General features: G+C 49.2%; 1 protein-coding gene across 1 annotated transcript in view; it reads left to right on the top strand.

The window, feature by feature from the left end:
- PCNX3 (pecanex 3) overlaps positions 1-13,410 on the top strand; it is a 51,250-nt gene that overhangs the window by 12,762 nt on the left and 25,078 nt on the right. Inside the window, exons 7-16 of the mRNA XM_063316838.1 lie at positions 916-1,045; positions 1,121-1,290; positions 2,518-2,614; positions 4,209-4,344; positions 5,032-5,192; positions 5,827-5,980; positions 9,818-9,850; positions 11,023-11,194; positions 11,316-11,426; positions 13,222-13,313. Of these exons, the coding sequence (XP_063172908.1) occupies positions 916-1,045; positions 1,121-1,290; positions 2,518-2,614; positions 4,209-4,344; positions 5,032-5,192; positions 5,827-5,980; positions 9,818-9,850; positions 11,023-11,194; positions 11,316-11,426; positions 13,222-13,313 (1,256 nt within the window). The remainder of the gene's footprint in view (positions 1-915; positions 1,046-1,120; positions 1,291-2,517; positions 2,615-4,208; positions 4,345-5,031; positions 5,193-5,826; positions 5,981-9,817; positions 9,851-11,022; positions 11,195-11,315; positions 11,427-13,221; positions 13,314-13,410) is intronic.

The raw sequence follows: 13,410 nt of genomic DNA on the forward strand, positions 1-13,410 counted from the left end.
TTCCTGGGACCTGCCAGATGGCATTCTTTCTGAGAAGGGCTCCGCAGCAGGCCCTCTCTGCATGACCGGGTGGGACGGGTTGATGTAACGGCGATGAGACGGTCCCTCAGGTAACCTGGCCCCATGCCATGTAGGGCTTTAAAGGTGATAACCAACACCTTGGATTGGACCCAGAAGCAAACAGGCACCCAATGCAGCTCGCGGAGCAAGGGAGTTATATGTGCTGATCTTGAAGCACCCAAAATCGCCTGGGCAGCTGCATTTTGGACCAGCTGTAGCTTCCGGATACTCTTCAAGGGTAGCCCCCTGTGGAGCGCATGGCAGTAGTCTATACGGGTGATGACTAGGGCATGAGTGACTGACCGGAGGGCTTTCCGAACCAGGAATTCGCGTAACTGGCGCGCAACACAAAGTTGAGCACAGGCCCTCCTGGCCACGGCTGCCCAAATTACCCCCCGTTCAAGAACCCCTGCTTTGCATAATCAAAGCCAGAGCAATAAGATAAAGAAACAGACGATCTGCATCCAGAAAGCTACACAGAACAGGGCAAAATGCTACGAGAAGCAAAATCTTACCAGCCCTCCCCGTCACTCAGTCCCAGAGCCTGGGAGGATCACCAGGTCTTTAATGCTCTCAGAACACCAACGGGGTGGGGCCCATATAGATCTCTGGGCCCCCGAGGCCGGAGGGCAGGTGCTGCCAGGGAGAAGTGGGTACCTTCCCGTCCGCTTTGCGCTTGTTCGTGTGCATCCCGGTGACCGTCAGCAGCCCCGCCTGCCTGCTTCGGCTTCCGCTTTCGGGCCTCCCCAGGCGGCAAGCACGGCTCACAGAGCTAAGCGGGTTGGGAGAAAAGCTGGGTGAGTCGTTCTTTAGCAGTGTCCCCCCCCAACTCTGGCTTTGCCTTTTCCCTTCCAGCTGCCCCCGGGGAGGAGCTGTCCAAGCCAGACCAGTCCAGCGGCGTGAAGCGTGTGCAGGCGATGCGACGGAGGCACAACGCGGGCAGCAACCCGACCCCGCCCTCTTCCATCATGGGCTCCCCTCCGAGGTAAGCCCTTCTGCGAACGGCTTGGCCTTGGCCCCATGGCTGCGGCCCGGCCTCTCACCCCCGTCCGTTGTGCAGCTTGCAGGACCTCCAGCGGGGCCGAGCCTCCTCCCACTCCCGGGCGCTGACCCTGCCCTCGGCCCTTCAGTTTGCCAGCTCGCTGCTGCTGCCCCGTGGTGCCATCCACGAAGCCTGCAACTTTGATGACACCTCGGAAGGGGCGGTCCACTACTTCTACGACGAGAGCGGTGAGTGGGCCACTTGTTCGGGAGGACGGTCCTTGCCGCTCCATTAATGGGTAGGGAACTTGTAGTCCTCCCCAAGTCGCTAAACTACAACTCCCAGCATCCCTCACTTTTGGCTGTGTAGATTGGAGCAAGCCCTGTTTCACACCATTCACCGTTTGGGGACTGTATTATTAGCAATTGCATTTACCGGGAGTCCTCAACTTATGACCACAATTGGGACCAGAACTCTGGTCACTAAGTGATGCAGCCATTAAGTGAGGCATCACGTGACTGCGCCCACTTTACGACCTTCTTGCCATGGTCATTAAATGAATCAAAGCATATTAAAAAAAACTCACCTCAATTTGAGGCTTAAAATACAATAGAAGCTACTCAGAACTGTAGAAAAGTCTCCTTTGAGCACAAAAAAGTAAAATCAACTATCGGTCCCCTTGGTTCTTCTCCTTCTTGTGGTTCTGCTGCTGACACAAAGTAATGGCTTGAAGGATTCAGGCTGGTACTTCCAGGGAGCCGGGGTGCTTCCAATTCTTGGAGAGACGCATGGGGTACGGCAACGTTTCAGCCAAAAAATAGAGATAATTAATTTTATTTAAGATTGACTCCAAAGATGAATGCTTGTGGGTGGGGGGAAGCATCTGTTTCTAACATTGCGTGTTCTTAACAGCCATTCGTTTAGTGACAGTTTGGACTTAATGATGGTGCTGGAAAACCTGATTTACAACCAGTCCTCACACTTACGACCATCGCAGCATCCCCACAGTCTTGTGATCACAATTTGGGTGCTTGGCAACCGGTTTGCATTTATGACCGTTGCAGCATCCCGTGATCACATGATCACCTCGGCCGGCTTCTGGCAAGCAAACTCAGTGAGGAACCACGTGATTCACTTAACAACCATGTGGCTCGCTTAACGACCACAGAGATTCGCTTAAGGGCTGCCACAAAAAAGGTCATAAAATCAGGTCGGATTTGCTTAATGATTGCCTCGCTTAGCAACCAAAATTCCAGTCCCAATTGTGGTCGTTAAGCGAGGACTACTTGTAATCACAGACTTTGTAGTGTTACTTAGCATGGATTCTTTATCAGTCCTCTCCTATTTATTAAGGTAGAGATGCATTTTCTAGATTTTTTTTTATGGCCCATCAATTTCTCGGCCCAAAAGGAACTGCTTGCAGCAGGAGTCTCTTACGCTGTCCACATCTCTCTTCCCCCCCCCCTTCTGTCCAGGAGTCCGACGCTCCTACACTTTTGGGCTCGCAGGGGGTGGCTACGAGAACCCAGTGGGGCAGCAGGTTGGCATGGAGCACGCCACCAACAGCGGCTGGTGAGTCTCCGTTTTAGCTGCCAAAATGTTCCTCCAGAGAAGGAGGTCTGCAAGGTTTCCAGGGGTGGGGTGGTACACATGGGAAACGTTTTCAAAAAGGGAGAGGGATACAGCATGCATGTGCCAGATGTTTTGTGCCCAAACCGTTCTGTGCACAGAACACCTGGTGTTGGGCAGTCTGCATCTGAGCGGAAATGCACGTGCTTTGGATGTTTTGGTCCATGCACGGGACGTCTCATTTCAGAGAAACACATCAGAATGAAAGTGCGTATGCTTAGGACGCTTTTATGATTTATCTGTTTAATAAATCGATATGGCCTGTTTAATAAATTGATATGGCTGCCCATCTCGTCTGCATGATGCTGGGTGACTGGCAGTTAAAAACAGAATAAAAACAATAACCAACATAGCCGATAACATAAATAGCATAAAATAGCAGCCGGGAACACTCGGAACATCCCGCGATCTATACAAGCAGGAAACGGGCTCACCCCATAATGATCAGAGTTCCAGGTCAGTGGCAAAACCAGGTCTTTAAGGCTTTGCAAAAGGCCAGCAGGTTTGGGCCGTTTTAATTCATGCACAGAACACCTGGTTTCAAGTAGACCATACTGGGGCCAAAATGTGGATGGATTACCTAGGCTGGGATAAGCCAAATGCATATATTTTAGAAATTGTGGTTTGCACACAAAATGAAACAGGGCTGTTCTTCTAGAAAGGGGCGATGCATTTCAGCCTTATCCATGTTTTCTTTCATCCAGAATGGTTTAGCAGAATTTTCAGAATACAGTGGTTTCTCCCAGGTTCTAAGGAAAACTTCCTTTTTTGTTTCATGCAGACCCCCAACATTTGTTCATTTGTTTATCTGACTCGCGTGGCCGCCCATCCCACCTAAGCGACTCTAGGCGGCTCATGAAAGTTGAAAAACAGCAATCCAATAAAAAAATGTTAAAAAAAATACAAACATATAAAACCATCCCTAACCACTTCAGAACAAAGAAAACCCCGATGAGCAAAATCCATCACGGCGTCGGATTCAACACAGCCATTGCAAAAGCTCCCTGCCATTGCTGGATGCATCTGTCAGCTCCTTATTACTAGTGGCTTAAGAGTGCTAACCTAGGCTGTATATTTTAGTGTGGTCCTTGGAATAAATTAAAGACCCTTTTTATGCTGACGGTTGAGACCTGCTGTGTCAGGCACTGCAGGTTATGTGCAGACAGATACGGCCTACCCCTGGCTTGTACTCTAAATTATCCTAGGTTAGCGCTCTTAAGCCTCTAGTAATAAGGAGCTGAAAGAGGCAACGGTGGGGAGCTTTTGCAATGGCTGTGTTGAGTCTGGCGCCGTGATGGATTTTGCTCATCAGGGTTTTCTTTGTTTTGAAGTGGCTACGGATGGTTTTATATGTTTGTATTGTCGAGACCTGCTGGCAAAAGTGGTCAGTCCTGTACACGAAAGGGGTGGAGGGCGTACAGAAGATTGCTGGTGTGGGAATGCGGCCATCAATAGGAAAGAGGGATGGTTTAGTCAGCTCTTTCACAGGGACAGCTCTGGTGCTAATTGTCTCATCGCTCTATATTTACCTTGGCAGGGACAGACACTCGCATTCCTCCAGTTTTAACTCCGCAGAAGTTCCCGAGGGCACCCCCGCCCTCTCCCTGCTGCAGCCCCGGCCTGTGGTCCTCCAGGGCATGCAGGTGCGCAGGGTGCCACTGGAGATCCCTGAGGTGAGACTTGGAGGCTCGACTGGTGTGCCTGAGACTCCTTAAAAGTATGTCTAGAGGTCTGTGGTGGTACAGTGCCAACCTTGCGTGCGCAGAACGGTGGGGAGAAATTCAGTGACCCCAAATTCTCAGAATTTAATTGAGAAAGAACATTTCCTTCACCCCTGAACTGGAATTGTGCTATAGGGATGATCCAGCCTTTCCTAAATGGATGCCCTCCGGCTAAATCCTGGAATTCCCAACCGAGCATGATTCGCGATATTGGGGTGGCAGGCCATTTTGGGAACATCCAGAAGACTCCAGGTTCGGGACAACTGCAGTAAATTGCATAATTGCGATGTTACCTGTGCCTAATTTCGCTCTCCGATGTCGCGTGCGTTTTGGCAGCCCAGAGAGGGTGCCGCGGCACCTCTTTTATCCATTTAGCTATTTGGGTTGAATCTAGAAAATAGGTTAATTCAGGAATCGTGGTGAAGGTGCTCTGCAGACTCAGCTAGGTGGTCTAAAGCAGTGTTTCCCAACCTTGGCTGCTTGGAGCTGTGTGGACTTCAACTCCCAGAATTCCCCAGCCAGCTCCAAGCAGCCAAGGTTGGGAAACACTGGTCTAAAGAACGTTCTGCATCCATTTATGCCTCGGGGTGAAGAATCAGGGTGGGATAACAATGTCTCAGCCGGCTGCTCTTTCTCCAGTTTGATCTTCTGGACCAAGAATCCCTACATGAATCGCAGGAGAACACCTTAATGATCGAGGACAAATGTCACCCCCGACAATACTACAAGTTTTGGCTTCTTCCTGGCCACTGGATGCGTGTCCGCTACGACCGGTTGGCCCTGCTGGCTCTGTTGGACCGGTGAGCGCCCAATTCCGTTGCTTTTCTGGGCCAGCTCGGGGCAGATGCATCTGCCAACGTGCAAAGAGTGAGACAGACACGCCTCCTCAACCTGGAGAATGGCTGGCTGGCACCTTCTCCCTTTTTAGGCGTCTCTGCAGCCAAAAATAGAACTGAAACCTGCTGGTTCTCCTGATTGAGTGGGATTTATGGGAACTTCAGACCAAGAAGACAAAGATAGGCCCTTTCAGTGTTTCCTCCAGCTGTTTGCATGGGGGGGGGGGACTACAGCTCCCATAGTTCCCAGCCAACAGGTCCAGCGCTGTCCGGGGACCATCGCATTGGGAAGTTCGCATTAGGCAGCAGTTTTAAGGGAAAAGGCCACCCAGAGTTGTTGGGTACGAGATGGGTGGCAGAGAAATCTGATGGATGGATGGATGGATGGATGGATGGCCACCTTGTCTCCTTCATTGACCCCATCTTTGGGCTAACCATGCAACGCGCCCGGAGATGAACTCAGAATATTAAAGTTGAAAACCTGAACTTCTGCAGAGCCTTTAGAGCAGCGTTTCTCGAACTTGGTGATCGTGGGGCAGGCGGGCTTCAACTCCCCGCATTCCCCAGCCAGCCCTGCTGTGTGCTTCCGCCCCTCCAGGAATCGTCAGGTGGCAGAGAACGTGTTTGTGGTGTTCCTGGTGACCCTGGTGGCCTTCCTGGGCTACCTCCTCCTCCTCCAGGGCTTCTTCCAAGACATTTGGGTCTTCCAGTTCTGCGTGGTCATCGCCAGCTGCCAGTACTCTCTGCTCAAGGTGAGGATGGCTTCTCCGCCAGCCTCTCGGGTCTGACCCTGGTTTCTGTTCCAGTGGATTTCCTTTCATTCCACCCCACCCTCCCACCTTGCCAGCTGCGGGGGTCTGGGCCAGGAAGGTCTACTGGAGCCTTCCTTCCCCAGGAAGAACATGTCGGGCACAGTCACACAAGGCTCCCTTTTCCTTGCTCCTTGACTTTTTGCAAGGCGCGCTGTCTGAATGCATCCTGCTAAACACTACATCAGCAGCAGGTTAGGAAATCAAGCCCATTCAGAAATGCGAGGGAGGGTGTTAGAAGCGCTCTCGCAAAGTGGCTGCCCCTAGTCGGGGCGCCCGTTCACACAAACTCTACCCTTGTGCAGAGTTGGCATGCTGCAGGTCCCCTTCATTATGCAGTGTCATCTGATGGGACCTAGGAAGCTTGCCTTCTTGGTTTTCAGCACCTGCCCTCTGGAGCAGCTGCCCCACCGAGTTTTGTCTGGCCTCCACCCTGGCTGTGCTTAAAAGAGACCTGAAAACACTTGGGTTAGACTGAGGTGGCCTGTCCTGTGTATTCGTACTGTTTAAAATGGGTGTTGTCTTCTTCCAGAAATGTGCAGGGGGATGTTATTTGTATTTCAGTAATAAGTTTATTATATGTCACCCAGAGGTGCTATGGAGTTGGGCAGCCTTAGAAAACAAATAGATAAATGCACCCATTTCCCAGAAGGTAAGCTAGTTAAGTTGCTCCGCACCACCCTTCTGGCCCAATCCAAATTCTCTCTAACATCCCAGCTTATTTTTGCTTTTCTTTCTGAGCAGGCGGGCAGCCCAAGCTGTGGGTTTCAGCACACACAACCCCGGCTGTGTTTGCATCACCGCCTTAACCTGGAAAACAGGTTCACAAACTCAGCTGCTGCGCACACATCACCTACTGTGCCGGAAGAAATAAACCGTATGAACGCTTTGCAGAACGGTCTGCTTGCATGTCCTACTGCAGCAATGGCTGGTTTTCTTACAACACTCAAGTGCAAAATATTCAGTGTCATTTTAGCTTGCTGATTTATTTATCGGTCCAATTTATATGGCCACCCATCTCACAAAAAGATACTCTGGGAGGCATACAACACTGAATTAAAAAACAATAAATAATAAAGCTTAGCTAAGCACATTGCACAAATCCAGCCATATTTGGGATGGCGGGGGGAGCTAGGTGAGGCCCAGCAGGTTTTGGAGGAGGGGGGGGAAATAAGGAAAAACAGTGTTTTGGATGGGTGTTGTGCTTTGCAGCGTACCACCATTCCCTTTCCATTTTTAAAATCAAACTTTTCTAAAAATGAAAGCAGGTGGGGCACTGAATTCAGAGAGCACCAAGGATAGCTTTAAGGGCATATTGCTGCTTGCAAATGATGAGTTGTAAAACCATAATTTTGAACCAAGTTTCTCTTTGATCAAACAATCAGTTGAAGGTCATAGAACGACAGAGTCCCCTGTTGTCTTTCCTATATAAACTAAACTTTTTCCGTCTGACACTAATTTGGTTCCAAGACCCTAAGGTGCAGGTTTTAGAAAAACCCTGCTATTTTTTATTTATTTTTGTTTTTATAAAAAATCTGCTATTCTTCGGCAAGATTTATTTATTTATTTAATAGGCTGCCCGGCTGCCATGCAGCTCAGGGAAGCTTACAGCTAGGAACCAATGTAGATATAAAACCCTCTAAAATGGTGTTTTTCAAACTTGGCAACTTTAAGATGTGTGGACTTCAACTCCCAGAATTCTCTAGCCAGCACGCTTTAAGATGTGTGGACTTCAACTCCCAGAATTCTCTAGCCAGCATGCTTTAAGATGTGTGGACTTCAACTCCCAGAGTTCTCCAGCCAGCACGCTTTAAGATGTGTGGACTTCAACTCCCAGAGTTCTCCAGCCAGCACGCTTTAAGATGTGTGGACTTCAACTCCCAGAATTCTCTAGCCAGCACGCTTTAAGATGTGTGGACTTCAACTCCCAGAATTCTCTAGCCAGCACGCTTTATGATGTGTGGACTTCAACTCCCAGAATTCTCTAGCCAGCACGCTTTAAGATGTGTGGACTTCAACTCCCAGAATTCTCTAGCCAGCACGCTTTAAGATGTGTGGACTTCAACTCCCAGAATTCTCTAGCCAGTATGCTGGCTAGGAAATTCTGGGCGTTGAACTCCACACTTCTGAAAGTCCTTAAAGTCGCCAAGTTGAAAAACACTGATCTGAAAATATAACAGACCGGAAGAGCAAAGTAATAAAAAAAAATCAAAACGAAACAGGCAAAAGAACAGATGGGGCTCCACCATCACCCTGTCCCCAAGGCCAATGAATAATAAAACAATCATATATATGTTTGATAACTTAAATTCTCCCCAGAGTTCTTCCTACGAGTCTAATTCCCTTGCAGTTATCCCCAACCTGTGCCCTCTGCTTGTATGTTAAACTGCCCCAAGTTTGAAAAATTCTGGCTAATTTAAACAGCATATCGATGCTCCTATACCTCAGTCCCCTTGTTCTCAACTCATTTCATCAGGTTTTGATTTTGAGTTGGCCTAGTAGAGCAAAATACTTTTTTTTTCCAAGTTGAAATGTTCTGTCGGAGTGGGGGGGGTTGCGTTTTGCAAAAGAGAATGGCAGAGAAGAGAAGGGTGTTCTTGTGGCCCTTGGTTCTAACAGACTCCTGCCTATTAAAAAGGCCTTTTCCAGAGAGTTTGGGAAGGAAGATTTTGATTGCAAAAAAACTGCATTGGGGACTTGACATTGGAATTTAATTTAATGTTTACATATTTTAATGCTTTTTTGATCCATATCAAGTCTGGTAAATAAAGCAGGATATATGTTTGTATCACAAAATAAGTAAGATGGGAATGAATTGTCACCCATGGGGAGGCTAGCAACTTTCACGCAGAAAGCCCCAAGAAGGGTTGGTATAGACTATGGCTAGAGCGTCCTGAGTTCAAATCTCCACCCATAGAAGGTCCCTAGCTTGGGCCACTCGTTCCCTTTCTGCCCACCTACCTTGCGGGGTTGTTGGTGGGAAAAATAGGAGGAGGGATGGCTGTGTACATCCCCTTGAGCTCCTAAAGGAACAGTGAGGTGCAAATCAGATTAAATCACCGCTGGTTGGTGGCTGCTGGTCAGCGCTGATCGTATTAGATTGGATGGGTCAATAATAGCCCAATATTAGACAGCTTTTTATATTGCTAATTTGGCAAGGAAGGGGGTTGCAGAGAGAAAGTGGCAAAGGGGAGCCTCTTTTCTTTTTTTTCATAATTTTTATTAGAGATTTTCACATAAGTAAAAGATAAGATGTGAGATGATAGTGGAATTAGGAAAGGAGGAGAAATAAAAGATAAAAGAAGAAATAGAAAAGACAGTGCAGGTAGAAAAAGAAAAGAAAAGAGAAGCCAACTTCTGATGTTCTTTACCGCAGTTACAAGCAAATGCATTCTCTCTCCTCCCTGTTTAAGACTATGGTTCGCTTCTTCCCATAGTCAATCCTTTCCAATCAGCAAATCCATCAATCACCAATCCATTTTTTTCCATTTTCAGCAAAAACTCCGTAAGAGGTTCCCAGTCTTCTATAAAAGTAATGGGGGACCTCATTTCTGTCTTGGTCCAACCTTCTTGCGAGGTGGACACAAGATTTCATTGTCCAGCTAGGACTTCTCCTACCCCCTTTCCTTGAGGGTGGAATGTCTCACCAGCTCCCTTAGAGGTGCAGAAAAATCCATCTTTTAATTCTGTGTTGACTCCTCCCTCTGTGATAGGGGAGCCAGGGAACCATCTTCAGCAAAGGCCTAATCAGTTCTTCTCCCGTGTTTCACTTTTTTCCAGAGTGTACAGCCAGATGCTGCTTCTCCCATGCACGTGAGTACCTAACTACGAGAAATCTGAACCGTTTGGTGGAGGTGTGGGACTGGGCTCCGAGGCATGCTCTGCGTCTTGTGCAATGCTGCCTTTGGCTGGGCGGGAGAAACCCCCTTCGTGCATCTGAAAGGGGAGTGAGCAGACAACTGTACCTGCCAGTTAAAATCACGATTCGTTTAACAATGATTTATTGATTAGGCTACGCTCGTATAGATTATGCTAAGTCTTGGGCTGTGGTTTAAAAGTGACAGTGGCTGGGCTTATGCCGCACACAAAATCTGAATGAGCCAAACACGGGGGCTGCGTTCATACAACACGCGGTGCCCAAGCCTGTCATGGCTTAATGGGACAGCCTGATTTGCACGGCAGCTGCATTTGCATATCATGCTTAACCCACTCACTGAATTAACCCAATGTGGGGGTTTGTACCATGCTTTGAGTCATGAGCAAACCAAAGGGGCTAAATTCCTATGACCACAGACAACCCTGCTGTGTGAATCTGGCTTCTGGGGAAGCCAAGGGTTCTCAGACTTTGCTTTCCTGCAGCTTCCCTAAAACAATAAATGAATAGGCGAGTGAAATTAACAGATTCATTCAAAACTTTCATCTGGAGTTAGGGCTGGGCAAAAAAATAAATATGCCCCTTGCCTTGCATAAATAAATTTTAATTGGCATGTTGAAGGGCTTCTGAAATTTTGCAAGCCAAGCAGACAGCGAAGCCCAGAATGTGGTCCTCAAGCTTTGCCTCTGCAGGTTTCATCAAGTTTTTTTAAAATGCGCACACGGGCTCAAGACCCACTGGGTATCAGGATCCACAGTATGGGAATCCTTGGAATGAGCCGTACGCTTACCCTCTGCTGCTAAAATAATAACCTAAAACAGTGTCTCTCAAGCTCAGCAACTTTAAGTCGAGTGGACTTCAACTCCCAGAATTCCCCAGCCAACTCCCAGGAGTTCTGGGAGTTGAAGTCCACACATCTTAAAGCATGTTGGCTGGGGAATTCTGGGAGTTGAAGTCCACACGTCTTAATGTTGCAGGGGTTGAAAAACACTGATCTAAAACAAATCCTTGGCTGGAGAGCTGGTGGCCCAGTTCATTCTGTGCCAGGCGCCGTACCTCATAAATCTCAGCCACGCCCTCGAGTCTTTTCAACCTTCATTTCCACTGGCAGGGGCACAACTGGATCATTGCCTACAGCCGACCGGTTTACTTCTGCGTGGCCTGCCTTTTGATTTGGCTGCTAGACCTCTGTGCTCAGTTGGGGCCCTCCCCTCCCATCGTCCTCTACGACCTCACCCTCTTCTCCACGGGCTTCTTCTACTGTGCCCGGGATGTGGCTATCGGTACGTAACAGACTGCAGGTCTGGGAGACAGTGGGAATTCCTGAGTGGTGCGTGGTTCGTGTGTGTGTCTCCCCTAGCCTAATTTTTTCCTTCTGGTTTTCTGTCTTTTTTTTTTATCCAGTGTTCACCCTTTGCTTCCCAGTCATCTTCCTCTTTGGACTTCTCCCACAAGTCAACACTTGCTTCATGTACCTTCTGGAACAGGTGGAGATGAACATCTTCGGCGGGACAGGTGAGGAGGGAAAGGGGTGGAGAATTAGGACCTATTGGGGGCCGGGGAAACACACTTGGAATTTTAAGACTGTCTCACGGGGGCTGTCACAAAATGGCTGCTGGGGGTCTTTTCATTTTCAAAGCAATTGCTTTGGGAGGACATAACTAGTTACAAATCAGTTTTTTAAACTGGGATACTGCCTTCCCACGCAGGATCCTTCCACCATCCCCTTTCCTGGGCTGGTTGGTGCCTTAGCAGCCAAATCCCACGGATCTTGTTCTCTGTAAAACCTCCTGGGGCCCATGTGGGGCCCTCTCAGCCTTCGGAGCTAGGCCAGGTCAAGAAAGAGACACGGTGTCAAGTCCAGGAATGATCTTCATTCCCATTTTGCACACCCCAGTTTAAAAAGGACATTGATGAACTGGAGCAAGTTCAGAGAAGGGCTACCAGGATGGTGAAAGGACGGGAAATCAGTTGCTACGAGGAACAGTTCAAGAACTTTAGCTTGCAAACAGAAGGTTGAGAGGGGAGGTGATAGATATCTGAAGGGCTGTCACGTGGTAGCGGCTTTGGACTTATTCCCACTTGCTCTAGAGAAGACTACAATGAATGGGATGAAACCTCAAGGATGTAGATACAAATTAGACCACTGTTTCTCGACCTTGGCCACTTTAAGATGTGTGGACTTCAACTCCCAGAATTCCCCCGCCAGCAAGGCTGGCAGGGGAATTCTGGGAGTTGAAGTCCACACATCTTAAAGTGGCCAAGGTCGAGAAACACTGGATTAGACATTAGGAAGAACTTCTTGACAGTAAGAACTGTCAATTAGTGAAATAGTGGTTTCTTCCCCTTCAACTGGAGGCTTTCAGACAGAGGCTGGGCAGTCATCGAACGGGGAAGGCATAGAGAATCCCACAGTGTGCAGGGCGTTGGACGTGACGACCTCTTCGGTCCCTTCCAACTCTGTGGGTCTAGGAAATGGAAGCCTGGCCTCTGGGCACCGCAGGGGGAACCCTGGATCCCTTTGGCCAACAAAGAAGAGAAGAGCCCCCGTATTGACATCTTCTCGGCAGCTCCGGAGTCTTGAGCGGATGTCCGCAGTTCTCCCTCCCCTCCCCCCCCGGTTTAATTCTCCCCACAGCCCTGCAAGGTAGGTTCTGTCGAGATGGAGAGTGACTGACTGTTATTGTTTGCAAAAGACCTGCAGGGTAGTGCTTCACGCCAAACCATGGTTTAAGTTGCCTACGTTTCCCAAACACCTTACACTACACACACCTGCCCCCTTTTAGCTCAGATGACGTGGAAGCTAAATCCAAGGACAGCTACTCCGAAACCAGGCGCCCTTCAGATTTCTTGGGCAACGCCTTCCATCGTTCCCAGCCAGCACAGTCCAGGATGGGTGCTGGGCTCAGATTGGGGAAGGCTGGGTTTCACACCACCCCGATTCATTTTCACGGCAATAACGTGGAAGGGGATGGCGTCGCTGGCTGCTTTGATATCTTTCACTTCCCAGTCTCGCCTAGTGTCATGGGCTTTCCTACCCAAGGACTGACCAGATCTGACCTCAGAGCAGCTGAGTGCCGCCATGTCAGTGGTCCAGAGCTGAGCGTGGCTCCGGGTGATCACAGACAGGCCCCTGCAGTGTTTTTCTATGGCTTTGTCCCAGGATGTTGCTTCGACTTCCCGGTCTAGCCTCCCACCCTGGGATCTCTTGGTGGTGACCTGTCTAGGCCTGGCCTGCCCAGCCTCTGAGATCCGCCAAGGTCAGGGAGAAGTTGCTATTTACGGCCCTGTGTTCCTTTTCCATCCCCAGCTGCCACCAGCCCGCTCACCGCCTTCTTCGCCCTCCTACGCAGCGTTCTTGTGGCCGGCCTCCTCTACGGGTTCTGCCTCGGAGCCATCAAGGTATCTACTCTGGAAAGGAGGTGGCGGGGGGGGGCTTTCAGATGGGGGACAAGGGAGTCCAGACTGATTTCTGGGTTGGACAGCATGCAAGACCACT

This window comes from Candoia aspera, chromosome 17, assembly GCF_035149785.1.
Source record: "Candoia aspera isolate rCanAsp1 chromosome 17, rCanAsp1.hap2, whole genome shotgun sequence".
NCBI classification, from domain to species: Eukaryota; Metazoa; Chordata; class Lepidosauria; order Squamata; family Boidae; genus Candoia; species Candoia aspera.